The following is a 27663-nucleotide window of genomic DNA, read 5'->3' on the forward strand; positions in this document are numbered from 1 at the left end:
TTGGGGTCTCTGAAGAAGGAAACCAAAGCAAGGGAACAGAACAAATGGCAAAAACTAGTTCAAGACAGCTTTCTTGACATAAAAGGTTTGAAGCTAAATTTGAACGAATATATATAGTATGTGCCCGAGAAGATCGACCTGGAAAGATCAACACTAAGATACATTCTAGTAAGACAAAAAATCATTTGGGCACAAAGAAAAAGAAAACACATGGCTAATGAGAAAGAAAATTAGAATATCTTCAGACTTTTCTGCAGCGGTGCTTCATGCCGGAAGGAAATGGAGTGACATATTTAGGATTCTCAGGGAAAGAATCAGCCAAGAATTTTGTGTCCAGAAAAACCACACCAACCAATTTTCCAACTCTCCGGACACTAACTTTATATCTTATAATTAAATTCAATTCTGACGCTAACTCTGGTAGTCAGCGTCAGATTCCACAGGTTTAAGCGTTCGGTCTCACAAGACTGCCCTCACTTCAGACTTGAGTCACAAGTAATGGGCCACAGGGTACCCATGCTCTGTCCGACTTGACTAAAAATCAGAGGCTCCCACAAACTCTTCTCCCGTTTTCTATAATTTGCTAGAACAGCTCACCAAACTTAGGGAAACATTTACTTACATTCTCTGGTTTGTTATAAAGCATATTATAAAGGATACAGATGAACAGGCAGATGGAGAGGTGCATAGTGTAAGGTCCGGACGGGTCCTGAGTGCAGGAGCTTCTGTCCCCGTGGAGTTGGGGAGCGCCACCCTCCCAGCACGTGGATTTGTTCACCAGCCTAGAAGCTCTCCAAACCTTGGTATGTAGGAGTTGTTAATGGAGGTTTCATTATGCAGGCATAATGGATTAAATCGGTAGCATTTGATTAGCTCAGTGTCCAGCCCCTCCGCCTTCCCCTGAGGTCTGTGTGGAGGTGGGAGTTGGGTGGGGCTGAGAGTTCCAACTCTCTAATCATGCTGTGATCTTTCCCGTGACCAGCTCCCATCCTGCAGCTATTTAGGGGTCCCCAGCCATCAGTCACCACATCAAACACACAAAGATACTCTTACCACTCTAGAGATTCCAAGGATCTTAAAAGCTCTGTGTCAGGAACCAGGGACTGAGACCAAATGTTTTGGCAAAAGATGTTCCTATCAGTCAGGAAATTAAAAGGGTTTTAGGAGCTCTGCCAGGAATCAAGACCTGGGGACAGAGACCAGATATATATTTCTTATTATATCACCATATCACAAGTTAGGATAGAGAAACTAAAAGAATAGAAACATCTATTTTAGTTTCTATCGTTTCTTCATTTTTTGGTTAGAATACTTCTATAAAGAGAAACTTTCTCATCAAATGTTTGATTACTCTGAGGTTCAGTCAATAAAAAAAAGGCAGGATAAATGTTTATTTTCTGCCTTTATGTACTAGTTTTCAAAATAAATTGATTGCCTATGGTGACCAATTAGGATTAAAAAAAAATCATTGTGAATTGAATTCTCTTTGGTGGCTTTCAGTCCACTGCAGTTATTATTCTTATTGATCCTCAACTTTGGCCAGTAGATCCTTCTTTAAGTTGGGTCTTGAGCCCTTTTGATATGATCCTTGACAATTTTTACTCCCCTTCAAAATGATTAATCTGAATTCATATTTTAAATGGAACTGTATTACAACTGGAAAGGGATTTTCTTCTCCATGCAGTCCTGGATTAATTATCATTGAATGTTGAAATGTGGTTCCATGTGAATTTTGTTGGGATTTTTCCCTTCATAGGTATGGGAGGTATCGCCAGCATGCCACCGCTGACCGCTGTTGCTCCAGTGCCAATGGGTTCCATTCCTGTTGTCGGAATGTCTCCCCCGCTAGTATCCTCTGTTCCTGCGGCAGGAGTGCCTCCTCTGGCTAACGGGACGCCCCCTGTCATACAGCCTCTGCCTGCATTCACTCATCCTGGTACGTGACCTGCTGAAGCCACAGGCCGAACTTTTACCTGTATTTTACTCTTCATTCTCGTTTTCTGTCTTCACGTTCTGATTATATTTAAATGGTATTTTATTCCAGAAGAAATCATCTTCAGTTTTTTCTTTTTTCTCATTTAATGTCTCATTTTGGGGATGAGCTAGGCTAGAGAGAGGGAAAGGAGAATGAAATTATGAAGCTTTGGGTGCCATTGTACACAGAGGTGAACTCAACAGCTAAAACCAAGAGCATAATTTCCTTACAAGGCCTTGATGAGAGCAGCTCAAGTTTGAACAGTATTTGAACACTTTTTATTTCCATGTATCATTTACTACTTTTCTTCAGCTGCCATGAATTGCTAATAAACAAGCCAATCCCTTAGGAGTAGAATTATGTGGGAGGAAAAAAAAGAACATTGCCTTTCTTTTTTTTGAGGAGGTGGAGTGAATCAGGCATAGAGGGGGAAGGAAGTCTATTGAATGGCTAAATATATTAAGGTTATAGTATTACATGCTTGCTTAATTGAGACTTTATTCAAAGTCTTTTTCCCTTTAGTTAAAGAAAAGCATAGTGTAGATGTAGATGGTCTTAGTCTAACAAATCAGAAGGGATTCATATCAATATGGAAAGGTTTTTTTTTGTTTTTTAAGTACTTCGGATATGTCTGAATAAATTCGTAAGTGACTGACAGTGTGGGTTTGAGCCTTATATATGAATCTGCCTAGGCCTCCGCATTTATTACATCTGTCAGGATGTGTCTCTAAGTTATAGCCACAGAATCCAAATCGACCTCTTGTTTTTAAGATGTTCTTTTCACAGGTAGTTTATCTTTCATAGGAGACCGTGACTGCAGGTGTGATGGCAGCTGAGAAAATGCTTGTAATTATTTTTCCAGTAGTAGCCGTGAATCCCCGCACTGTGTCTTGTTTTCTTTTGCGGCGAATGTTGCAAGACAGTAGGCAAGTTTGAAGGGAATGTTGGTTAAGGCTCGAAGTTTTTCTCCTGACACACAGCTAACCAGCTTGAATGAGACTCAGACACAAAAGCTGGCCCTTCCTGGCATTACGTGTCATCTGGCCAAGACAAGTCTGTGACTTCTTGGCTCTTACATCTGGAACTAATACTTCAGCTCCTTCAGTGCAGTTAAGAATATGCCAGCTATCTATTTAAGCTGTTACTTCTTTAACTATTGGAACAGATCCTCTAAAATGTGATACTAAGTGTCTAATGAAGAGTCAGATTTTATGGATGTAAACATTACTACCTAGTAAGGTGGTTTTCTGAAGGAACTAGTAAAACACTTTTGGCTAGAGGGCAGGAAGCAAGGAGGGAATAACTTTTTGAGTCTGGAATGGTAAGAAGGGAGGAATAATTTCTGCCTCAGATTTGAGAACTATGCATTTTAATTTTTATAAATAGGGAAATGTTTCTTACTTTTGTAAAATTAAAATTATTCAACATTTATTTATTTTTTCAGCAGCCACATTGCCAAAGAGTTCTTCCTTTAGTAGATCTGGTCCAGGGTCACAGTTAAACACTAAATTACAGAAGGCACAATCATTTGACGTGGCTAGGTAAGTTTGCTTGTTTTTTTAAATGGGTGGTTTGGTTCAACCATTATCTGATTGACTCATACATTTGAAAGTGAATTAGCTCTGTGTTCTTTATTTGTCTTGTTTTAGTTTGCAGAATGCTAATAATTTTCTTAATTCTGGATAATGTTACTAGGTTTTATTATTTATTTGTTGTAGAGATGACAGAATCAAGAACACTACTTTTCCTTTGAAAGCGTTGCATGTTGATTTTTTTTTAAAGAGGATGATAAATAGGTAGTAGTAAATGTTTAAAAAAATAGAACTCTAGGTATGAGGGAAAAAAGCACATTAACTGTTTTGTGTCAGTCATTTAAAAGTTTATGTATAAAAAATACTATATGAAGATTAGAGCCAAAACTGGCTCTAATTTTATCTCAGACAATCTTATGGGGTCTGTGTGGATTGTTAGTAAAACTTTAGATCAGGTTTTATGAAATGAGTTATTCAAGTTATGGGACAGTTGTTATTAAATCAAACATGTGGCTCAATTTTGGGTACAGCTTACATGACCTGTTTGCTTCTGTTTTGGCCAATCTTGGTTCATATTATCTTTCATATTTTTATTTTACCCATTTTTTTCCCCTTGCACGCTGCTGTACTAAAATAAAAAATTAAGTCTCTTGATAAGCTGTCTCAGAGCTTTCCAAATGAAAAGGAGATGTAAATGAAGATGATTCCATCTTTTCTTGTTTCAGTCCTCTTTAGGAATCTTTCCTAAGTGAATTGAGTCATTTTTCCTCTTTAAAGAAAAGAGCATGTTGAATATAATTCAATAATTCATTGCCTTTTAAAAAATAATGTAAAGAAAATCCATAAACTGAAAAACACTGTGCCAGATGCTTTATGCACATTAACTCATTTAATGCTCACCTTCTTCCCCATAAGATGCCTGATTTTCTGTGTTATAGATGACGAGGAGGCTCAGAGACAGGAAGTGACTTGCGCAGGATAACTTAACTCCTAGGTGATAGGGCTGAGTTGAACTGAGATCTTTCTGATTTTAAGGCAGATGTTCTTAAAATTTGCCCTGAAAACTCCGGTTAATTGTGGTATACAGGTATTTGTGTTCCATTTAATTAAGGTTTTACTCCTAGGATGCAGGAATATTTATTGAGTATCTGCTTTGACTCATTAATCCCATTTAACCCGCACTACCACCTGTAGGGTAGTAATTGGCTCAGAATTGTGAATGAAGAAACACCCGGAGAGGTTATATTTCTCACCCATAGTTTACAGCTTACTAAACAGCAGAGCTGAGATTTAAATTGAGATCATCTAACACTAAATTCCACGTTTTCTATTCTTTCTCCCATATCACGCTGAACTTTGAGTATTCTCTGACTTTCCACAAGTGATTTTGAAATCTGTCTTAAAATTGACTTGTGACATTAAAATGAACAAACAGCCAGTATTAGCAAAATTAATGCTATTAAAATGTTGGGTCTGCTCGCCCATGTGCAGTAAAGCCAATCTACTGACACCAGGTTGTAAGGCACCAGACAAGGAGTCCGGAGCAGCTAATGCTCAAAAAACCTGAGCTCCCCAATGGGTTTTAGGGGAGCATTTTTAAAGGCAAGATGAGGGAAGGGAGTCACAGGATGTGTGATCAGCTGTGTGCCGTTCTCTGATTGGTTGATGGTGAGGTAACAGGGCAGTGCCACAGGGGTTAATGTTATCAATCCTTAGGCTCCAGCTTCCCTTTGGTGGAGTTTTAGCATCTGTAAAACAACTCAGGAATGTGCATCAGATACTGTTATCTAGGTACTTCAGGGAGGAACTAAAGATTCTGTGACTGCCATATGGCTGACTGTTTACATTGTTACCAGTTCTCCTGGCCCAGTTGCTGCTTTTGTCACTACACGTTCATGTACTTTCAATCATTAATTCTTGAGTCAGCCTTTTGTGACTCAGGGGAGGCCTGGGAGACTACAGCTTTTCTACAAACAAGAGATAGGCTGAGAAAAAAAAATTGAGAGAGGCAGGCAGAGGACGTGAGGGGAGGGGTCTGTCCCCAGAAGGCCCCATAGGGTCCTGCTCCGGTTATAAAAACACTGGGGTTTTTTTGGTAGTTACCTTTCAATAATTTAAGTTTCTAGCAAGTTTTTATAATGTGGCATCTAACTTTTTGGTTAATGCATTTTTAGGCCTATTTAAATTCTCAGGAATTTGGTAGAAAACTATGATTGGATAAGTGTAATCTTGAACACCTTCTGTGTAATACCCTACATTCCTGGGGTGCAGGAGAGATATAATTAGCTTCTTGACAAATAGGCAAGAGTTGGAATCTTCAAAATATTAGTTTAAAATGAGAGAGTTGTTGCAGAAGTATGCACAGCAGATTAGAACTTGGTAAATGTTTTTATTAAGAAGTTTATAAAAATTGAAAAGATAAATTTTTATAGGTACTTTTCAAGTGTTTGGGAGCTGTTTCTGTGCTTTGAGAAGTGTACATAGTAAGTATCAGTGCATAGGTAACATACATAAATGATGATTAAAAGGTCCAGTTCATGATTAAAATTTCACTGTAATCTGTGAGAAATAGATATTTTTGTTGAAATGAAAGGAAATTGCAAATGGGGCATTAGTTGTAATCTGTCCTGGAAATGGAATGCCATTTTTACTGCCAGCTCAGCCTTCGTGTTTAAATTGCCCAATTGAAACATCTGGCTCTCAAGAAGCCATGGGTACCAACCAGCATGATACTGTGTGGGAACTAATCTGAGGAACTGATCACCAAGGAGGTCTACACCCGAACTGGCTGCCAGCAAGGGGTTTCCTGAGGTCAGCTGCATGTTGGCAAGGAAAGGTCAGCACTGGATTGCAGTCAGAAGCAGAGCTCCTTCCCATACTGCACTGCTGATTTGCCAACCACCCTGGGAATGTTCTCTTCTCTCTGGGAAACTCCATTTTGGGCATTTAAATTCTCAGAATGAAATAACTCCATTTCATTAAGAAATACATTCTGTATTTTGGTGTAAAGAAAGTTAAACATTTTAAAGAATTAATACCTTTAAAAGCAGTTATTTGTTTTCTATCATCATTGCTTTTTGAACCTAAAGAGGACTGTTCTAGAAGTTTAGAGAAGCCTGGTCATTACTGTATCACCTCAGTTCCGAGGAGATTTTCCATTCTTTTGTAGAAACTTTAAATTAGTAAATTGTCCATATAACTTGAACCAGCCACTTGGTCTGCCGTGTTTACCCTTGATTTGGAAAAAATAATGAGCTTATCTGGAGAGAAAGGTTTATAACCTTAAAAAATGGAAAAAATCATTATAGAAAATCCAGAGATAGTGATTAGGAAGTGAATAAAATATTAAATCTAGTTTTCTAGAGAAGTTCTTAGTTTACTGTTTTTAGTGAACTTAAATGTGATTTTCCTTACTATTAATCCTTTTTTCCTCTCCTTCCTCTCTTTGCCCCACAGTGTTCCTCCCGCAGCTGAATGGGCTGTTCCTCAGCCATCCAGACTGAAATACCGACAGTTATTCAACAGTCATGACAAAACCATGAGTGGACACTTAACAGGTATTTACAAATGAGAATTAAGTTAGTGAAACATGATCTTTGTTCTAAATGCAAATTGTTTCTAGATGTTGGGCTGAAGATTTTCCCGATGTCTTCCTCCATTTACTGTACTTCTTTCTAAACAGGGTTTTTGTTATTCCCCTTACCTCCAGTTCTCATCTACTGATAAGGCCATAGTTATTTTATTCTCCAGTGCCTCAGGCTTTTGCTTCTTGGTAAATAGAACCTAGACCAAGGATCCCCCAGCACCCTAGATGCCACTGTTGTGCAAATCAGCGCACTTGCAAAGAAACACTGCTGTGGACAAAGCCTGGTTCACATTCTGAAGTTCAACTTAGTAGATGAACTTGAAACTGTCTACTCAAACAATCAGTGTTTATGGCAGGACACAGGGTGAAAGTTAGTAAATGGTTGGGGAGTTTAGAACCTAGCTTTGCCACTAACCAGCTGGAGGCCACTTTACGTATTTGGATCTTATTTCTTCATGTATAAAAGGCCAGAGTTAAGGTATATGGTCTCTATGGATTTAAAAAAAGATTGTTGTCTACATTAGAAGGATTCAAAGGATTTTATGATACTGTCCAGAAACCTTTCTAATAAGGGGTTAAAACACTTAAAATTGTTAGAGAGTTATAAAGAAAAGCATAATTTTAATAAAGGAAAATAGAGATCTCCAATACAAACATTAAGTGTAAAAGGGGGGAAAATGTAACTGCTCTTTAACAAATATGAAAGGAGGGGAGAATGGGGTCATTTTCCTGAGGTGGAGAAGCAGTGATATTCAGCAAAAAACATTTTAAATTTCTGATTCTTACTATCTTTTTTTTTTTCTATCACTTACAATTGCAATTTTTACTTCCAAGAGAAACATTCATCCTTGTTTAAAAATGTCAGGGTTGGGTGAGACTTCGAAGGGTTCTGGTCTAACCTTGAACCCTATCCCAGTAAAGAATCTCAGCAGTCATTTCAAATAAGCGTATATTTGTATCTGAAAGGGCGAATTATAAGTATGCACAAATTCTCTGTATGCCTCTCTCACTGTGCTAAAGCGGTAGCTGTCACTTTTATACATAGCATGAAAAACCAGGCCAGCTTATATGGGCACTGAAGGGATATTCAAAAGTATAGTTTTAAGTACTGTTTAACATGATTTGACACCAGTGTATCATACAGACCCAGACCTGCATTGTCAGTGAATCTGAAAACATTTTTTAAAGCACTGTTGGTGTTTGCTGGGAGTTACTTAAAATAGTATTCAGATGCGATGTTGATGCCGAAATTCTCTTTTCTTGGTAGGCTGTGTTTTATGACCGAAGTATAGTATCAGGTAGAAGGTATATGACGCAGGAACTTAAATATTTAGAACTTATAATATCTGAGGCAGAAAATAAAATTTGAAATATACTGGATGGATGAGCAGATTTTTGCTACTGTTTAGCTGTATAATTATTACTGTTTTGTCCTGGAAGGAATTTAAGGTGGGAATTTCATTTTCAAATCTTTGTATAGTCACGTCAAATAGAAAGAATAATTTATTACAGTACATTTTAAAATAGTAAATAAAAGACATTTAATTTGTTTTCCCTTTGTGAGGAATCAATATAAGGTGTGTTTTAGGCTAAATAAGACTGTTGATGGAAGCAGAGCAGGTTTTGTTGAGATGAAATACAAAGATTATTTTCATGATCACAGCTGTGAAAATAATTGTGTGAATCCTCAACCCCTAAAGCAGTTACTCAATTCAGCTTAAGAATTGAGTAAGATTAAGAAGAATATCAAGAAAGTTGAGAATAGTTCCCAGAATGGAAAGAGGCAGAAGTGAAATATTTAGCAATGGCACAGTTTACCCCATTGATTACCTGGGTTGATTTCGCTGATACACCTGGTTAGGTGGGCACCCCCTTGTTCCTTCCCAACCTGGTGTATATGCTACTGCACGCTCTTAAAAGAGACACTCTTATAAAAGAGAGAAGGAGTCCTTCCTAATCTAAGTTATATAAGTAGCTCTAGAATTCTGGTAATGCTATTCTTGCTAGTCCACTTCTCAAAGAGGTATTCGATTATCTCCTTGCATTCTGAAACAGTGCATATGTTATTTGGTTATTCATATGCTAATCACAAAATGCTAAAAGTCTTAGTCATTGTTTGAAGTAAAGCATTAACTTCATTTAATTGTCTCTGTTCTTTCCATTCAAGCTTCCCTACTGAAACATAGCTACCCACTGTAGGCTTTGTGAACTTGAGATTTGTGTTTATTCCCTTAATGTTTCCTTATAAGCCAGTCTGCCTTTCATGAATGTAGGCTTCTACAGAATAGTTCCGAACACTCAGAGCTTGATTTTTATGTTGTCCTGTTACTATCTTTGCTGTTGCTGATCTAATTTAATGTTTCACAACCTTGTCTTAGGACTTAGAGTCAAGTATTAGAAATTGCAAAAGACAGTTGGAATCTTTTAGTGCAGGGGTCAACAGACTTCTTCTATAAACAGCAGAATAATGTTTTCAGATTCACTGACAATGCAGGTCTGGGTCTATATGACACACTGGTGTCAAACCATGTTAAACAGTACTTAAAACTACCTTTAAATATTCCTTCAGTGCCCATATAAGCTGGCCTGGTTTTTCATGCTATGTATAAAAGTGACAGCTACTGCTTTAGCAGAGTGAGCGAGGCATACAGAGAATTTGTGTATACTTGTAATTCGCCCTTTCAGATACAAAAACATTTTAGACTTGCAGTCATACACTGTCACTGCTCTTCAGCTTTGCCGTTGCAGTATGAAAGCAGCCGTATATCGTGCTTAAATGAATGGGCATGGCTATGTTTCAATAAAACTTTATTTACAAAAACAGGTGGAGGGCTGGATATGGCCTATAGACTGTGGTTTGCCAATCCCTGTTCTAGATCATTTTCCTCATTTCAGAGATAAAAGAACTTCCTAAAAGTAGTTTTTTTAATGTCACATGTCATTAGGGAGTGGAAGAGTCAGGACTGGAATCCATATGTCCTGATATCCAGGTCCAGGGTTAGTTCTTTTCATTTATTGTTACACTTTTTATTGAATAGATGAAATATGAACTTTCTTTTATATAGTTCTGAAGTGGGCAGAATTGTTACAAGTATAAATTGAAGTATTCACTAAACTTTTGCTAATTCTACTTTAATGTTGCCAACATTCTAAATACAATGTTAGAGACTAAATAAAATGATCAGTGAACTTTTCTCATTCCAGTATACCACAGAACAAGCAAAATTTTATGCGTGGTAATCTTCCTAACACAGTTGCTACCACTTTCCATTCCTTGGTCTTCATGTCATCCTGGGACCACACCTTGGGAGTCAGTGATGGACATAAGACATTTATCTCTCTCCTCCTAACACTAGTTTATTTAAACATTCAAATTCTTACATTGTAGCCTTTCTGGTATCTAAGGCTAGTTTCATGCCAAAACTGAAGATATATACAAGTATTTTAAGAAGTGAGAGCTGATTCTGAGATGAGAGTTGAAATTCCAGAAATTCTTCTTTATCACTAACCTAGGAAATGGCTGCGATAATTGGCCATTTATACAACCTTGAGCAAGTTTTTTTAATTTAGTTTTGTTTTAGAGTCTGTATAATGAAATGAGTAGAAGAGTTCTCTCTAAGGTCCCTTCCTCCTCTAAGATTCTCTGAATCTTATCTGAATTTGATAGTCATCATGGTGGAGGAAGCAGGTGGTGGCCAAGATGCTGAATTTAGAGAGAATAAGTTTCAGCTTTGTAAATAAAAGCCTGATACGAATAGAGATGGTAACCTGGACAGAGGGGCAGGTTATATTTTGAAACTCTAATCCTTTACATACTCATTCCTCATTAAACATCTATTTAACAAAAATTTATTGACTGTGTGCCAGGTGCTTTGTGTTTCTTGCCTTTTTCATTGGGGCTTAATTTCCTTTTTAAAAAGCCCTTCGGGTAATAGCAAATATCGTTTAAAGCACTGTGATTGCATGAGATTACATAGTACCTATGTGCAGAAACTGATCAGTGAAGATTTGCTGATTCATCTTTATATTTTTTTCCTGGTTTTTGTTTAGGTCCCCAAGCAAGAACTATTCTTATGCAGTCAAGTTTACCACAGGCTCAGCTGGCTTCAATATGGTAAGGAATGAAAAAGTTCCTTGGTTTGTATAAAGAGGAAACTGTACTTCTTGAATTGATATGGCTCATGGGTCTTTAGATTAATACCGTTATTTCTAAGGGGGATATATGGAGTAGGCTTAATTTTCCAATGAGTTGTTATGATTACCCCTCTTACTTTCCCCCCTTTTGATTTTGAAAAATACAAAAGCAGAGCAATCAATATAATGAATTCTCAAGAACTCATAATACAGCCTAAATAAGTCTCAACTCATGACTTGTCCTGGTTCTCCCCTCCTCCTTTCAATTATTTTAAGCCAAATCTCAGTCATTATATCATTTCCATCTGCACATATTTCAGCTTGTATCTCCAAAAGACATAGGGATTTTTTCCCCACATGACTGCAATACCAAAAGTCCACTTAAAACTGTTAAATAGTAATCCTTATCATTAAGTTAATCAGATGGTGTTTAAATTCCTTAGATTGTCTCATAATTTTTTTATAGTTGATTTGTTCAAATCAGGACTGAAATAAATCTATATTTTGTAACAATTGGTTGATACATCTTTTAAGTCTCCTTTAACCTATAAACTCCCCCTTGTCTTGTTTTCCACTCCTCCCCCACCCCACCCCACAAAAAAACCCCAGATCATTTGTCCTATAGTTTCTTATAGCCTAACTTTAGCTGATGGCACCCTTGTGGTGTTAATTCATTCTTGTATTTCCTGTAGATTGGTAATTAGATCTTGAGCAGGGTTCTGCACCTCAGTGCTATTGACATTTTAGGCCCGATGACTCTGTGGTGGAGGCCTGTCCTGTGGACTTTTGATTGTTAAGTAGCATCTCTGGCCTCTGCCTACTGCAGCAGCATGAGCCCCGCCTCCACTTGTGACAATCAGAAATGTCTCCAGACATTGGCAGATGTTCTTTGCAGTACTAAATCAATCAGTGGTTGAGAACCACTCATCAGATTCAAGTTTGAATTTTTTTTTTTTTTTTGCGAAATACATCAGAGATGATACCGAGTACTTTCATCAGTAGGTACATTTATGTCTCTTTGTCTATTTTGTAATGAGTTTTAGTAGCTATTGATGAGCCTTGCCTAATCCTATAGGATTCTTTACATTTAAATATTAACTAGAATGTTAAATATTTAATTTTAATATCTAGTTAAATATTAACTAGAACACACAATCTTCAGGAGTGTGTATCTCTCAGTTATGCATTATCCATTGATTCCACCTGGAAGATAAACCCGGTCTATACCACTTACCTGCTAGGTTCAAGATTTTGCTGCAGGCTCATTGATGTGGTTGTTTCATAAGTGGTCAAGCTCTAGGGCTGCTCCCTTCACCCATTATGGTCCCTTCTGCTTTGCGTTAAAGGGTCAGCCTCTTGCAATAGCATAATAACAGACCAGTTAGCAAGCATCTTATATCTATGACACATCTAGACCTCTTTAAGTCTGGGTGTGTACCAGTATCCTAGGGCCCTCTGGAATAAAAACTAAAGACCTAACATTTATGGACGTTGTTTGTTCTCATGACACTAGAATATAATGAAATGTTTAAGTTTCTCATTTATAACCTGCCCTCTTTGAAAAAAATACTTGAGTCTTCTCCTACTAGAATATTATATTCTCTTTCTATATGATAAAAAGATATTTAATTAAATGTGTACAGCCATTCTTCAGGCAAGTATGGGGAAAAAAACAAATAGGAATTCCACCTGCCTTTTAATTGCATTTACCTAGCAGTGGGCAGTGGAAAGGAAGAGAGAACAAGGTAAAACAGGCAGAGTTTTCATTTGTGGCTGTGTTCTACTTAAAAACAGGAGTCTGGCACCTGGAAAAGGCAAAGGTAGAGGGACAGAAAAGAGATCAGTGGTTGCCAGGGCCTGGGGGCAAAAGAAAGGGTGACTATAAAAAGACAGGAATTTTCGGTGGTGATGAAATTTCTATACATTGTAGAGTTACACAACTGAATGTGTTTGTCAGAACTCGAAGAATTGTACTCTAAAAGGGGTGGATGTTACCGTATGGATATTGTACCTTAAAAAAAAAGAGTTTATGCCACCTGAGGAAATTTCAGATTTAAGAGGAGTTTCTTGATTTATCGCATCAGCAAAGCCAGTTAGTTGCCCAGTGTAGCATCTGTCCTATTGGTATTTTAGTGAACAGTGTTGTGGTCTTGCATTCTCTTTTGGTGTCCAGAAGTTGTTAAGTAAAATCACATTCTTGGACTTGCTAGAAAAATCTGTTTACTTTAATTAGCTACCAGGGCAAGTTGATTATGAAGAACAGTGACGATTGAATCCTAAGATTAAGGAACAGAAAACACCTTGCCTCTGTGGCTGGAGGCCGTAAAGATCCACCCTTGGAGGCCTAGATCAGGGCTTGGTCCAGTGAGCTGAATCTGGCCTGCACCTGGTTTTGTTTTTTAAAACAACCGTGCCCATTTGTTTCTCTATATATTGTCTGTGGCTACTTTCCTGCTGCAGCAGCAGAATTCTGTGTGATAGAGATCGTGTGTTCTGCAAAGCTTAAATATTTACTATCTGACCTGATAGTCTGCAGAGCGTAGTCTAAATTAGACACATGGAATGTATGATACATTTAAAATGGGTTGCAATGATTGAGAAGTGTGTAATTATAATCATAGTTAACATCTGTTGAATGCTGAACACCATCCCAGCTATATGGATTGTCTCATTTTGTCTTTGCAATGGTGGTGTGAAATAGGTACTATCTTTATAAACTGAGGCACAGAGGAACTCAGTTGGCCTAGAGTCAGAATAAGAAAATAGAACGTTTAAATCACTCATGAATAGTAACAAGCATGCATTTTCATGAAGCTAGATTACAATGAACTTTTTGTTGAATAGGAATCTTTCTGACATTGATCAAGATGGAAAACTCACAGCAGAAGAATTTATCCTGGCTATGCACCTAATTGATGTAGCTATGTCTGGCCAACCACTGCCACCGGTCCTGCCCCCAGAATACATTCCACCTTCCTTTAGGTAAGGAATATTTGGCTCTCATAAGAAATTGTGCGCTGAGTATGTGAATTTCAAACTTGGCTTTGTTGCCTGTGTATCTTATAGTCATTTTTTATTCTTGGCAAGTAAATGAAATATCTATGAATTCAAGCAAATCTTCTTAGGTAGGTTTGTGTTAATCTTTCCCTGTTCTGTTCTTTAAAGTACTCATAGGATATTAGTAAAACAGTCAAGTAAAACATCACAGATTTTGTGATTTTTGAGACAATCCATATAATCAAAGCTCACCCAAAACTTTAGCAGTTTAAGTGCAATGATATCAACCTGTACATAGAAAATAAAGCAAGGAGATTCTGCCTATGAATTCTACACATTCCAGACAGAGGTAACAAAATGCTGGCAATGTAGAAATTATAATCAGGAAGATAATTAAAGAAAATTTTCATGGTCTGAAACATAACTTCAATGGAGACATTGAGAGGGTAGTTCAGGGTCCAATTGGGAAGACTCTGCAGTTACTGGTATCCTCCGCCTACACACAACCACGCATACACAGCCCTCTTGGACAACTGTGTCTCAAAGCTTTAACTTAAAAGACAAATTTGAGATCTTACGAGACAAAGAAGAACAAAAGAAGCACAGATAAGAATTTCTGTCCTAATTCCTCACAGGAAGGATTGGGGGAAAAGTCCCCATAAAAGTATGAAACATGAAGCCATCACTGTCAGCACATACATGGTGCAGGGGGGAGCTGAGAAAACTGTGAATGTGTAGGAAGAAACCGGTAGCTGGACAGTTTGGCCACTAAATCTCACAGCTTCAAGAATCGCTACAAGAAACACAACACTGGAAGCTGATAAAAAAGCATAAAAAGAAGATAGGTAGATCGGTTTAAAAGAGCAAGATTAATGGTGTAAAGTGAAACTAACCAGTAAACTAAGTGATTTGTTTTAAGAACTATAAAGTATAGACATTTCATGTGTTTGTTAAGAGATAACATGGAGAGACTTTGTAAAGGGAAAAAAAAAAAGATGCTCTCAATTAGCTGAGCTGCTAATCTTCCCTTGGAAATTTAATGTTTCATAGGAGGGTTATGATCGGAACAGCGAACACTTACTATGTCCAAGGTACTGCTCTAACCACTTGACAATTGTTCATTGATTTAATCCTTTGGAATTGTCCTACTTTTGGTGATGGTTCTAAACATTTGAATGAATATGGCACTCAGAGTCTGATGACGTTCAGATACTCATTTTTAAGAAACTCTTGTAAATAGAGAAGACCAAATCTTTATCTTTTCCTCACTAAAAATGAAATTTGCTCCATGATATGTGGCATAATCTTAAAAAAAATTTTTTTTCATAGTTTACCCAATTCTACCTAGACAGCTTTACATGAATCCTTTTTTTTTTTTTTCTTTTTTTCCACAACTGCAGAAGAGTTCGATCTGGCAGTGGTATATCTGTCATAAGCTCAACTTCGGTAGATCAGAGGTTACCAGAGGAACCAGTTTTAGAAGATGAACAGCAACAACTAGAAAAGAAATTACCTGGTAAGACAGTCCTTATATTTGAATTATAGCATATTAGAGATTTTCTATCTCTAAGGCAAAGATGGAGGCAAAAATAAATTTAGCTTTTGACATTCTTGCTATGTTTCTTTTTTTAAATTTTATTTATTTTATTTTTTTGCTGTGTTGGATCTTTGTTGCTGTGCACAGGCTTTTCTCTGGTTGTGGCGAGCAGGGGCTACTCTTCGTTGTGGTGCGCGGGCTTCTCATTGCGGTGGCTTCTCTTATTGCAGAGCATAGGCTCTAGGCGTGTGGGCTTCAGTAGTTGTGGCACGCGGGCTCAGTAGTTGTGGCTCACAGGCTCTCTAGAGCTCAGGCTCCGTAGTTGTGGTACATGGGCTTAGTTGCTCCGCAGCATGTGGGATCTTCCCGGACCAGGGCTCGAACCCGTGTCCCCTGCATTGGCAGGCAAATTCTTAACGACTGAGCCACCAGGGAAGCCCTTGCTATGTTTCTTTAACTGACCTTAGTCAGAAAGGAGACACTTTTCATATGCTTTTGGATTTGAATATATGTATAGAAATAAGAACATTATGTACTCTGCTAATGCACCCTTGTTCTAGCTTTTAAATTGAAATCTGATTATTTACCACTTAACAAAAATTTTATAAATGTTATCTATAAAATGCTCAAAACTGATAAGCCTTTAAGGTGGTTGCAGAAATAGAATGTAAAATTGCCTACTGTTGTTTTCTCATGTTGTTATAGAATCGGAAGCTCCTTGATAACAAGAACTTATTTTAAATTTAATATGAACCTAATTTAAATTATCCTCATTTACAAAGATAAATTCATCATACTATTAAAATATTCTATGGTAGCTATGAATTATTAATGATGAGATGACAATTGATACTGACACCCTAATGAAATCTATTATGGAACCTCTTTATGTTTAATACTCTGTCAGTGTCATTTTGTTGCATTTAAAGTGCTCAGGGGATAATTGACCTGCTCAGGACACTAGGTCTCCTAGTCTCCTCTTTAACTAAATTACTTTTTGTTCAGTGATAAACTGCTTACTGAAAATGTTCTTTGTTCAAGTGTGTTGAGTACAGTGAAGAATCTAAATGTTAATAATACATGGTCCATGCCCTCTGGAAGGTTATAATACAACTGAGGATTTAAGACATCCATATAAACAATCATCAAAGCAGTGCATAAGTATGATAAATTCCTGAAGACAGAATTATAGATGCACAGCAGAGCTTACTTATAGCTGGTTGGCATAGACTGGGAAATACACAAGCAATTAAATCTCTATGGAAGAGGTCACAGTTGAGTTGAGATTTGAAGAGTAATTGGGTCATTACAAGTGGAAGGGAGGAACATTTCAGGTTGATAATAATGGGAGTAAAGTCTTAAAGCAAATAAGGACAGGAATCCTTAGAATTTGGAATTTTCTTTTTCTGTTGGTAGAAGACATTCATTTAAAGTTTTGAACAGGATGTGACAGTATTAGAGTTTTGGGTTAGTGCATTCTTTCTTTTAACAACCATTTATTATGTGCCTCTGTGTACCAGAAATAGGGCCAGATTTTGGAATTAAAAAGATGTATAGGGACTTTCAGTTTTTTTCTTTTTTTTAAATCGAGGTAAAATTTACTTAAGATAAAATTGATCATTTTGAAGTGTACAGTTCAGTGGCTGTCTAAGTCAGCTTGGGCTTCCATAATAAAATGTCATAGTCTGGGTGTCTCAAACAGCAGAAATTTATTTCTCACAGTTCTGGAGGATAGGAAGTCCAAGATCAGGGTGCCATCCACTTCCATTCCTGGTGAGGGCACTCTTCCTGACTTGCAGATGGCTGCATTCTCACTAGGTCCTCACATGGCCTTTCCTCGGTGTGTGCACATGGAAAAAGAAAGATAGCTCTCTCTTCCTTTTCTTATAAGGCCACTAATTCATAATGAGGGCCCCATCGTCATGACCTTATCTTAACTGGAATTACAAAGTTCCCATCTCCAAATACCAGCCCATTTGGGGGTTAGGGTTTCAACCTATAAATTGGTGGGGTGGAAACCATTCAGTCCAAAACAGTGGCCATACCTAGTTACTCTCCATTCTCCCTTTTCCCCAGCCCCTAGAAATCACCAGTCTGCTTTCTGTCTCTTTGGATTTACCTCTTCTGGATATTTCATATAAATGGAGTTATGCACTGGGTGACCTTTTACATCCAGCTTCTTTCACTTAGCATAGTGTTTTTGAGATTCATCCACATTGTAGCATGTATCATTACTTCATTCCTTTCTCTGACGGAGGGGACTTTCGATTTTAAGGTGGCAGAGTAAAATGATTGCTGCCTGTTCTGAAATCACAAAAGGAGCCAGAAGAACAAGAAAATAAAACTTGCTTGCCATCTCTGATCTCTAATCTAACTACAGTATGTAAGGAAGGCCTGTTTTCAGTGAAGGCCAGACAGGAATGTGGGAAGAAGCCAAGAAAGGATGCTCACAGCTACACATCTCAAGACAGTGTGTGAAGTGACGGCCCTTGAAATAGATTGGGAACAATGGGAATGACATGCTGCACAGGCTGGCAGTGAGAGCTTCCCTTGTCTGGGGCTGGCTCCAAGGAGAAGCGTGTGAGGCAAACACAAAACTGAATAGACGCTGCTGAAAACATAGTAAGGGATGTGGTGGATGGAATTTTTTTTTAAAGTAAAATAAAATGGATCTAAACAGTGTTAGCAAGGATCAGAGAAAAACAATTATTGACCTGGGGATAGTTCTAAAATTCATAATTGGTGTTCTCAAAGAAGGAAACTGAGTAATGGGTTAGAAAAAATAACTTACGGAGTATCATTTCCATGATGATTAGGGCACAACCTGCTCTTCAGTGTGAAACCCAGGAGGAGACTTACCTTCTTACCTCTGCATTCAGAAACTGTCTTGTTTGTTAAAATTGAAGACACAACAGCACGGTTTTAAGCAAAGAAAAAAGAGGTAGAAAGGGAAAGATTCATGGTACAGAAGTGACAAGGGGTCAATTGCTGAATCCAGGTCATAGAAAAGGGAAAGGGTAGAGTGACAGGGAAGGTATGGAGGTTGGGTGATGATGCAGAACTGCTGTCAAAAGATTATTCCAAAACCGCGTTTGGCATTTTGAACACTATGATGTGGTTCATCTGGAGGGGAGAGTATATAAGCAAGAAGCTGGGTTAAGGGCACGTTCATAGTGTTTATCAGTGAGGGCACAGGTGAGAAAGAAGCTTTGGGAGTTCAGGTTTGCAGGTACACTACACATTTCCAATATGCCATTGAGTTTTCCCTTTGAAAATACTATGTTGAAAATCATGGCTTTTCCTAATCGTTACGTCTTGTTTTAAAGTAACCTTTGAAGATAAGAAGCGTGAGAACTTTGAACGTGGCAATCTGGAGCTGGAGAAACGGAGACAAGCGCTCTTGGAGCAGCAGCGCAAAGAACAAGAGCGCCTGGCCCAGCTGGAGAGGGCGGAGCAGGAGAGGAAGGAGCGGGAACGCCAGGAACAGGAGCGCAAGAGGCAACTGGAGCTGGAGAAGCAGCTGGAAAAGCAGCGGGAGCTAGAACGTCAGAGAGAGGAGGAGCGCAGGAAAGAAATCGAGAGGCGAGAGGTGAGCAGCTGGGGAGCAGCCCCGTCATGAACATGCGTGCTCTTCCAGAGCTGTTTAAGTAATATATTAACACAGTCTTTTTTTCTTTTTACAATTCAGTAGTTTTAGTTATTCACAAAATTGTGCAACCGTCACCACTAATTCATGACCCCAAAAAGAAACTCTTTACCCATTAAGCGGTTACTCCCCATTCCCTCTCCTCCTGCCCTTAACAACCTCGAATTTCCTTTCTCTCTCCATAGGTTAGCCTATTCTGGACATTTTGTATAAGTGGATTCACATAATATGTGGCCTTTTGTGTCTGGCTTTCGATTAGCATGTTTTCACGCTAAGTTGTAGCGTGAATCATTACTTTATTCCTTTTTGTGTTTGAATAGTATTCCATTATATGGATAGACCACATTTTAAATTTATCCATTCATCAGTTGGTGGACATTTGAGTTGTTTCTACTTTTTGGCTATTTTGAATACTCTTGCTATGAACATTCATGTACAAGTTTTTGATAATACAGTCTTGTAACAAACCACTGATAGCAGTTAAGTATTTTTTTCTAGCCTTTTTTCTGCATTCACATACAAATATAGAAACAAAAAGGTTTATATGGTGGGGAGGTTGAAGGTTTAGTTGAAATTGTTTTATGAAACCACTGTAATGGTATCACGCTAATTTTATTGTTCTGCATCTTTTTCTTTTTCCACTTTAGAAAATATGTCTAGTAATCTTCACTGTATTTTATGGATGGCTTCCTAAATTTGGTGCCATACCTGGATAGGGGCCAAGCCTATCTCCTGTCTGTCTTTCCAATTTTAGTATATTGTTTTTTTTTAATTAATTAATTAATTTATGGCTGCATTGGGTCTTCATTGCTGCGTGCGGGCTACTCTTTGTTGCGGTGCATGGGCTTCTCATTGTGGTGGCTGCTCTTGTTGTGGAGCACGGGCTCTAGGCACACAGGCTTCAGTAGTTGTGGCACACGGGCTCAGTAGTTGTGGCTCGCGGGCTCTAGAGTGCAGACTCAGTAGTTGTGGTGCATGGGCTTAGTTGCTCCATGGCATGTGGAGTCCTCCTGGACCAGGGCTCGAACCTGTGTCCCCTGCATTGGCAGGTGGATTCTTAACCACTGCGCCACCAGGGAAGTCCTAGTATATTGTTACAGAAGCAATGACATGATTCTCTTGTGTGGATAAAATGTATTTTAAAGATGGGGGATTTGTCTTTATAAAAAAATAATACTTTGGTTTCATCTCCTGATGATTGCTTTAGAAAACTTGTAGCTATAAGCTCCCTTTCATTCGGGCAGACACACACAGATACTAACAGGATTTTCATTTCCAGGATGACAACCAAAAGGTAGACAGCCTTTCCTTCTTCAGTGTTTTAAAAAAAAAAAAGTATTTTAGAGTGTTTATTCAAGATTATTTAATTGACATTTACCATGTGCCAGGCATTGATAGTCCCTGGAGATATGGTGATAAACAGGAACTCCACCTGTCCTCCAGGCCCTTACAGTGTAGTTGGAGCACAGGTATGTAAGAAGCAATTACAATACGATAAAGAGTGCCAGGTGCTCCCACAGTTACTCTGCCTAGCAGCCATCAGAGTCAGCGTTGAAGAGAGCTGACATTGCCAGAGAAATTACAGAACCTTCTGTGCTAAAAAGGAAATGAATGATTAGGGAGATGGGGGTTACACACTTTTAAAGCTTGAGACAAATAATAATCTCTCATGTGACAGAAGAAATAATAATTACTTGTTTGATGGAAGAAAGCTTTTTTTGTTTTGTTTTTTGTTCTGGGGTTTTTGGCTTGATTTTACTAGATTAATTTTCCTTGTTTTTTATGAGTCGGTAAATAAGGAAGAGCAGCTTATTTTAGCACACCAAGCATCCTTAGCAGCGTAAAGAATTGAATGTCAGTGGTGAAACAATCCAGTCTGTTCTCAGCTCATGTAAATATAATAGCCTTTCTCAATATTCTCTGTTTTCCCATAGAAGGAATATTATATTTGTATAAAATTTTTCTGCTATATTAAAATAAAAATTTCTTGTAATGTTTAATAATATTTCACCCCTAAAAGAAAAGACTTACTAGATGTAATGCTTACTAAGAGACCTTGAAGAGTGTAAGAACTGAAGAATTAATAAATCGTCTGTGTATGTCATAGGCTGCAAAACGGGAGCTTGAAAGGCAACGACAGCTTGAATGGGAACGGAATCGAAGACAAGAACTATTAAATCAAAGAAACAAAGAACAAGAGGACATAGTTGTGCTGAAAGCAAAGAAAAAGACTTTGGAATTTGAATTAGAAGCTCTAGTGAGTAGTTTGATTATGCTTTGGGAATCTACTTACATTGAACCATTAAAATGCTAATAATTCTTATTATTTTTCATTTGTTAAAGAATGATAAGAAGCATCAACTGGAAGGAAAACTTCAAGATATCAGATGTCGATTGACAACCCAAAGGCAAGAAATTGAGAGCACAAACAAATCTAGAGAGTTGAGAATTGCTGAAATCACCCACCTACAGCAACAATTACAGGTGAGAAAATATGTCCCTTAAAAGCTTTTCGGCTTACATGCCTTTCTCTGATTCATCTCATTCATTTATTCACTCAACAAACATCAAGCATCTAATAGGCACTGGGAAGCCAAGATGAAGTAGATAAGGTCGTTGCCTGAAAATAGGTTGTCTAGTAACTCAGCACACTTGCCGAGACTGCTACATGCCAGCTCAATGCAAGCTCTGGTAAGCACTGAGGATCCAGCAGTGGACAGCAGAGACAGGAACCCCGCCCTCACAGAGCTTACCTTCTGTTTGCAGGGGAGACAAGCACTAATAAAATAACAAGTATGTACTCTATTAGAAGATGAAAAGTTGCTCTGGAGAGCAAGCAGGGAAGAGAGTCCCCAGTAGTAAGGAGAGCTGTGATTTTGAGTAATGTGGTCAGGACAGACCTCTCTCTGAACATGCTTTTTGAGCAAAGACTTGAAAGAGATGAGTGGCTGAGCCATGTGAATATCTGGCAGAGCAAGTTATAGGTAGGGAAACAATAGTGCAGAAGACCTGAGGCTGTAGCTGGTCTCTGGGATGCCAGTTACAGCAAGGAGACCACTATGGTTGGAGCAAGTGGGGGCTGGATCACACAGGGCCTATAGTCCATTCATGGGACTTTGGCTTTACCGTGATGAGCACAATAAAGAAGTGCAGTTAAGTATATTAGGGGGAGTTCCAGAAATGTATGTATACACAACAGTTGGAGACAGTGGAGTACTCTAAGCAGTTCTGCTTTCATTTTATTACCTATACAACCTTGACCACCAAGTTGTTACAGTATCACCTGGTTTGGTTTCAAGTGTTGAGCTAGGGGGCATCAAATTCATGTAGATATTGTTCTGCATATCATCATGAAATATGATCAGTTTTGAGCATTGTGACTTTTTTTTGTAAGTCGTTTTAAAACCTCTGTGTTCTCAGAGACGTTTTCTTTCTTTCTTTTTATTTATTTATTTAGGCTGCGTTGGGTCTTTGTTGCTGCACGAGGGCTTGCTCTAGTTACGGCGAGCGGGAGCTACTCTTCATTGCGGTGCTCAGGCTTCTCATTGGGTGGCTTCTCTTGTTGCGGAGCACAGGCTTTAGGCATGCGGGCTCAGTAGCTGTGGCTCATGGGCTGTAGAGCGCAGGCTCAGTAGTTGTGGCGCACGGGCTTAGTTGCTCCACAGCATGTGGGATCATCCCGGACCAGGGCTCGAACCTGTGTCCCCTGCATTGGCAGGTGGATTCTTAACCACTGCCCCACCGGGGAAGTCCCTTGAACATTGTGACTTTTATTTCAGCTTCTTCCTCTCTGCATGCTTTTTTTGAGATTTATCCATATTGTTGACTGAATCAGTTGTTTGTTCCTTTTCATCACTGAGTAGTATTTCCTTATTTATCCCCTCACCTGTTGAGGGACATGTAGGTTTTTTTCCAGCTTGGGACTGTTTTTTTTTTTAATTTATTTTTGGCTGCGTTGGGTCTTCATCGCTGTGCGCAGGCCTTCTCTAGCTGCAGCGAGCAGGGGCTACTCTTTGTTGCAGTGTGCGGGCTTCTCATTGCAGTGGCTTCTCGTTGCGGAGCACGGGCTCTAGGCGCGCGGGCTCAGTAGTTGTGGCTCGCGGGCTCTAGAGCGCAGGCTCAGTAGTTGTGGTGCAAGGGCTCAGTTGCTCTGCGGCATGTGGGATCTTCCCAGACCAGGGATCAAACCCGTGTCCCCTGCACCAGCAGGCAGATTCCTAACCACTGTGCCACCAGGGAAGTCCCTGGTTTGGGACTTTTATGAATAAAGCTGCAATGAGTATTTACTTATACATCTTTATGTGGAAATGTGTTTTATTTCTCTTGGTTAAATTTTAGGAGTGGAATTACTATGTCATGTAAGTATGTGCTTAACCCTATCAGGAACTATCAAATTGTTTGCAAAGTGGTTGTACCATTTTACATTCTCACCAGGAGTGTATGAGTCCTTCAGTTGTTCCTCATTCTTGTCAACACTTGGTATTGCCATTATTTTTAATTTTAACATCTCTGGTGGGTGTGTAACAATATCTCATTTGGCTTTAATTTGCATTTTCCTGAAGGCTAATGATGTTGGTCATTGTTTCATATGTGTATTAGTGTGCATCTTCTTCTGTGTGTCTTTTGTGAAAAAATCTTTAGCTCATTTTTTAGTAGGTTGTTTAGCATATTATCAAAGTTCTTTATATATTCTTGTAAGAAATCCTTTTTTAAAAAAATATTTATTTATTTGGTTGTGCCGGGTCTTAGTTGTGTCAGGCAGGCTCCTTAGTTGCAGCTCACAGGCTCCTTAATTGTGGCTCGCTGGCTCCTTAGTTGTGGCACGTGTGCTCCTTAGTTGTGGCAGGAGGGCTCCTTAGTTGCAGCTTGCCGGCTCCTTAGTTGTGGCATGCAAACTCTTAGTTGCGGCATGCATGTGGGATCTAGTTCCCTGACCAGGGATTGAACCTGGGCCCTCTGCATTAGGGACGTGGAATCTTAACCACTGTGCCACCAGGGAAGTCCCAGAAGTCCTTTGTCAGATAGATGTTTTGCAAACATTTTCGCCCAGTCTGTGGCTTACCTTTTCATTTTTGTAATGGTGTTCTTTAAAGGGCAGACGTGTTTAATTTTGGGAAAGTTCAATTTATTCATTTTTTTCTTTTATGGTTTATACTTTCCGTGTTCGATGCAAGAAATCTTTGACTATCCCAAGATTGCAGATATTTTCTCTTATCTTTTCTTCCAGAAGTTTTACCCTTTTATATTACATGTTTAGGTCTGTGATTCATTTCAGGTTGGTTTTTACTTAAGTGTAAGGTAAGGGGTGAGGTTCGTTTTTTTCCATACCAACACCCAGTTGTTCTACCAACATTTATTAAAAACACTGTCCTTTTCCCCCATTGAATTGCCTTGGTAGCTTGTTGATAATCAATTAACCACATTTGTAAAAAATCTTTTCTAGATTCTCTTCTGTTCCTTTGATCTATGTCTATCCTTTCACCAGTATTTCACTCTGTTGATAATTTTAGTTTTATAATAATTTTTGAAATCAGGTAGTGTGAGTTCTTCAATATTTTTCTTTAAATTATTTTGGCTATTTTAGGTCCTTTACATTTCCACAGAAGCTTTTAAAATCATCATGTCAGTTTTTACAAAAGTTCTTAGAGTTTTTATTGGAATTCCATTGAATTTATAGATCAGTATGGGAAGAATTGACATCTTAACAATACTGAGTCTTAATAGTATATCTCTTAATTTTATTTGGGTTGTTACAAGTTTCTTACAGCAGTGTTTTGTAGTTTTCAGTGTACAAGTCTTGTACATATTTTGTAAAGTTTAGCCCTAATTTCAAGGTTTTTGATGCTATTGTGTATTACATATTTTAATTTCAATTTACAGTTGTTTGATGCCAGTATATAGAACCAGAATTCATTTTCATATATTGACATTATATGTGTGATATTGCCTAACTCATTTATTAGTTCTAATAGCTTTATTGTAGCTTCCTTAGAATTTCTACATGCATAAACATTGTGAATAAGGATAACTTTATTTCTTCTTTTTCTTTTTTTTTTTTAATATTTATTTATTCATTTGGTTGCGCCAGGTCTTAGTTGTGGCAAGGTCTTAGTTGTGGCAGGCGGGCTTCTCAATTGTGGCATGCGAACTCTTAGTTGTGGCATGCATGTGGGTTCTAGTTCCCTGACTAGGGGTTGAACCCGGGCCCCCTGCATTGGGAGCATGGAGTCTTCACCACTGTGCCACCATAACTTTTTTTTTTCCAATCTATACACCTTTTATTTCTTTTTTTGTCTTAACTGCGTTGATTACAACCTCTAGTACTATGTTGAATAGAAGTGGTGAGAGTCTTGTTCTTGATCTTAGGAGCAAAGCATTGCTCTCACCATGAAGTATGATGTTAACTGTAGGGTTTTTTTTGATTGATGCCCTTTTTTTTTTTTGCGGTACACGGGCCTCTCACTGTTGTGGCCTCTCCCATTGTGGAGCACAGGCTCCGAAAGCGCAGGCTCAGCGGCCATGGCTCACGGGCCCAGCCGCTCCGCGGCATGTGGGATCTTCCCGGACCGGGGCACGAACCCGTGTCCCCTGCATCAGCAGGCGGACTCTCAACCACTGCGCCACCAGGGAAGCCCTGATTGATGCCCTTTTTAGGGTGAGGGACTTCCCTTTTTTTCCTTGTTTGCTGACAGTTTTTATCATGAATGGGTGTTGAATTGGGTCATATTCTTTTTTCCTGCATTTACTGAGATGTTTATGTGGTTTTTTTCTCCTTTATTTTGTTAATATGGTGATATTTGAATGTTAAACCAACCTTCCATTCTTGGGGTAAACTGCACTTGGTCATGGTGTATTATTGTTTAACAAACATTTTGCTGGATTCAACTTGCTGTTATTAGGGGTCTCTATTGAAATTCTTGAAGGATATTAGTTTATCGATTTCTCATAATGTCCTTGTCTAGCTTTGGTATCAGGGTAATAAATAAGAAACTAAGCTGTAGGGTATTCTTTTCTCTTTTAGTTTCTAAAAATATATGATGGTAGTCTTTCCTTGATATCTGTGGGGGCACTGGTTCCAAGTTGCCTGGGGATACCAAAATCTGTGGGTGCTCCAAGTCCTTTATGTAAAACCGATAGTACAGTAGTTCTTCCATATTGGCATATTTGAATTGAAATTCGATCCTAGGCTGGTTGAATCCAGATATGGTGGACTGACTGTAGTGGTAGCTACCATTTATCCAAAGCCTGGCATGTGCCAGTGTGCTCAGTGCTAAGACCTTAATGTGGATATTTAATAGAGTCCCACAGTAATCTGGTAAGGGCACTATCATTACTCTCATGTTATACGTGAGAAAGTGAAGATTCGAGAAGGGAACATTCTAGAATCAGTTTCTGGCATTCAGTTTCTAGCTGGGAAACAGGAATCCAAATTCGAATCCAGATCTATGTGACTTCAAGACTTTACATCCAACCTCAACCTTGACACTACACTGCCTTCCTAGCTAACCCCATCAGCTTGTCTCTTAAAATCCTGTATATTTCTATAAAACTTTCTCTCACCCCCTGGAATAGCTATCTGGTTCCAGTATCAGATCAGTTGGTCCAAATGTGCAGATTAAAGGATTCGGGAGGCTGATTGCACTATGCCATTTTAATATAAGGGACTTGAGCAATCTCAGATTTTGCTCTTGAGAGGATCCTGGAACCAATCCCCCATGGATACTGAGGGTTAACTGTGTTTCTTCCTTAAATTTTTGGTGGCATTCACTAGTGAAGCCTTCTGGGTCTGGAGTCTTGTTTGTGGTAGAACTTCTAATTGCAAAATTTATTCAATAGATATTGACACAAGGCTATTCCAGTTTTCTATTTGTTCTCTGGTCTGTTTTGATAATTTTGTATCTTGCAATGAATTTGAACATTTCATCTAAGTTAACAAATTTATTTGTATAAAATTGTTTATAATATTATCTTATTATTCTTTGCAAGTCTGTAGTATCTGTAGTGATTTTACTTCTTTCATTCCTGATATTGGGAATTTGTATCTTTTCTCTCCCACTCCAATTCCTCCTCTCCTTCTTCCTTCTCTCCCTCCCCTTTCTCCTTCTCTTCCTCCTCTCTCTTCCCCTCTTCCTCCTTTACTCCATCAATCTAGCTAGGAGCATATTGGGTTTATTGATTGGTTTTTTTAAAAAAGGTTTTGATTTTATAGATTTTTTTTTTTTCTCTGTGGTGTGTCTGTTTTCTATTTCATTGACT

General features: G+C 38.5%; 1 protein-coding gene across 4 annotated transcripts in view; it reads left to right on the forward strand.

Annotated features, from left to right (window-relative positions):
- Positions 1-27663, forward strand: part of ITSN1 (intersectin 1) — a 239470-nt gene that overhangs the window by 84959 nt on the left and 126848 nt on the right. For all 4 annotated transcript variants that reach the window (XM_033418238.2, XM_033418235.2, XM_033418237.2 and 1 more), the window contains 9 exons: positions 1757-1936; positions 3420-3516; positions 6964-7064; positions 11144-11207; positions 14072-14209; positions 15625-15740; positions 19088-19350; positions 21515-21664; positions 21751-21891. In XM_033418238.2, the coding sequence (XP_033274129.1) occupies positions 1757-1936; positions 3420-3516; positions 6964-7064; positions 11144-11207; positions 14072-14209; positions 15625-15740; positions 19088-19350; positions 21515-21664; positions 21751-21891 (1250 nt within the window). The remainder of the gene's footprint in view (positions 1-1756; positions 1937-3419; positions 3517-6963; positions 7065-11143; positions 11208-14071; positions 14210-15624; positions 15741-19087; positions 19351-21514; positions 21665-21750; positions 21892-27663) is intronic.

The sequence above is a fragment of the Orcinus orca genome, chromosome 5, assembly GCF_937001465.1.
Source record: "Orcinus orca chromosome 5, mOrcOrc1.1, whole genome shotgun sequence".
NCBI classification, from domain to species: Eukaryota; Metazoa; Chordata; class Mammalia; order Artiodactyla; family Delphinidae; genus Orcinus; species Orcinus orca.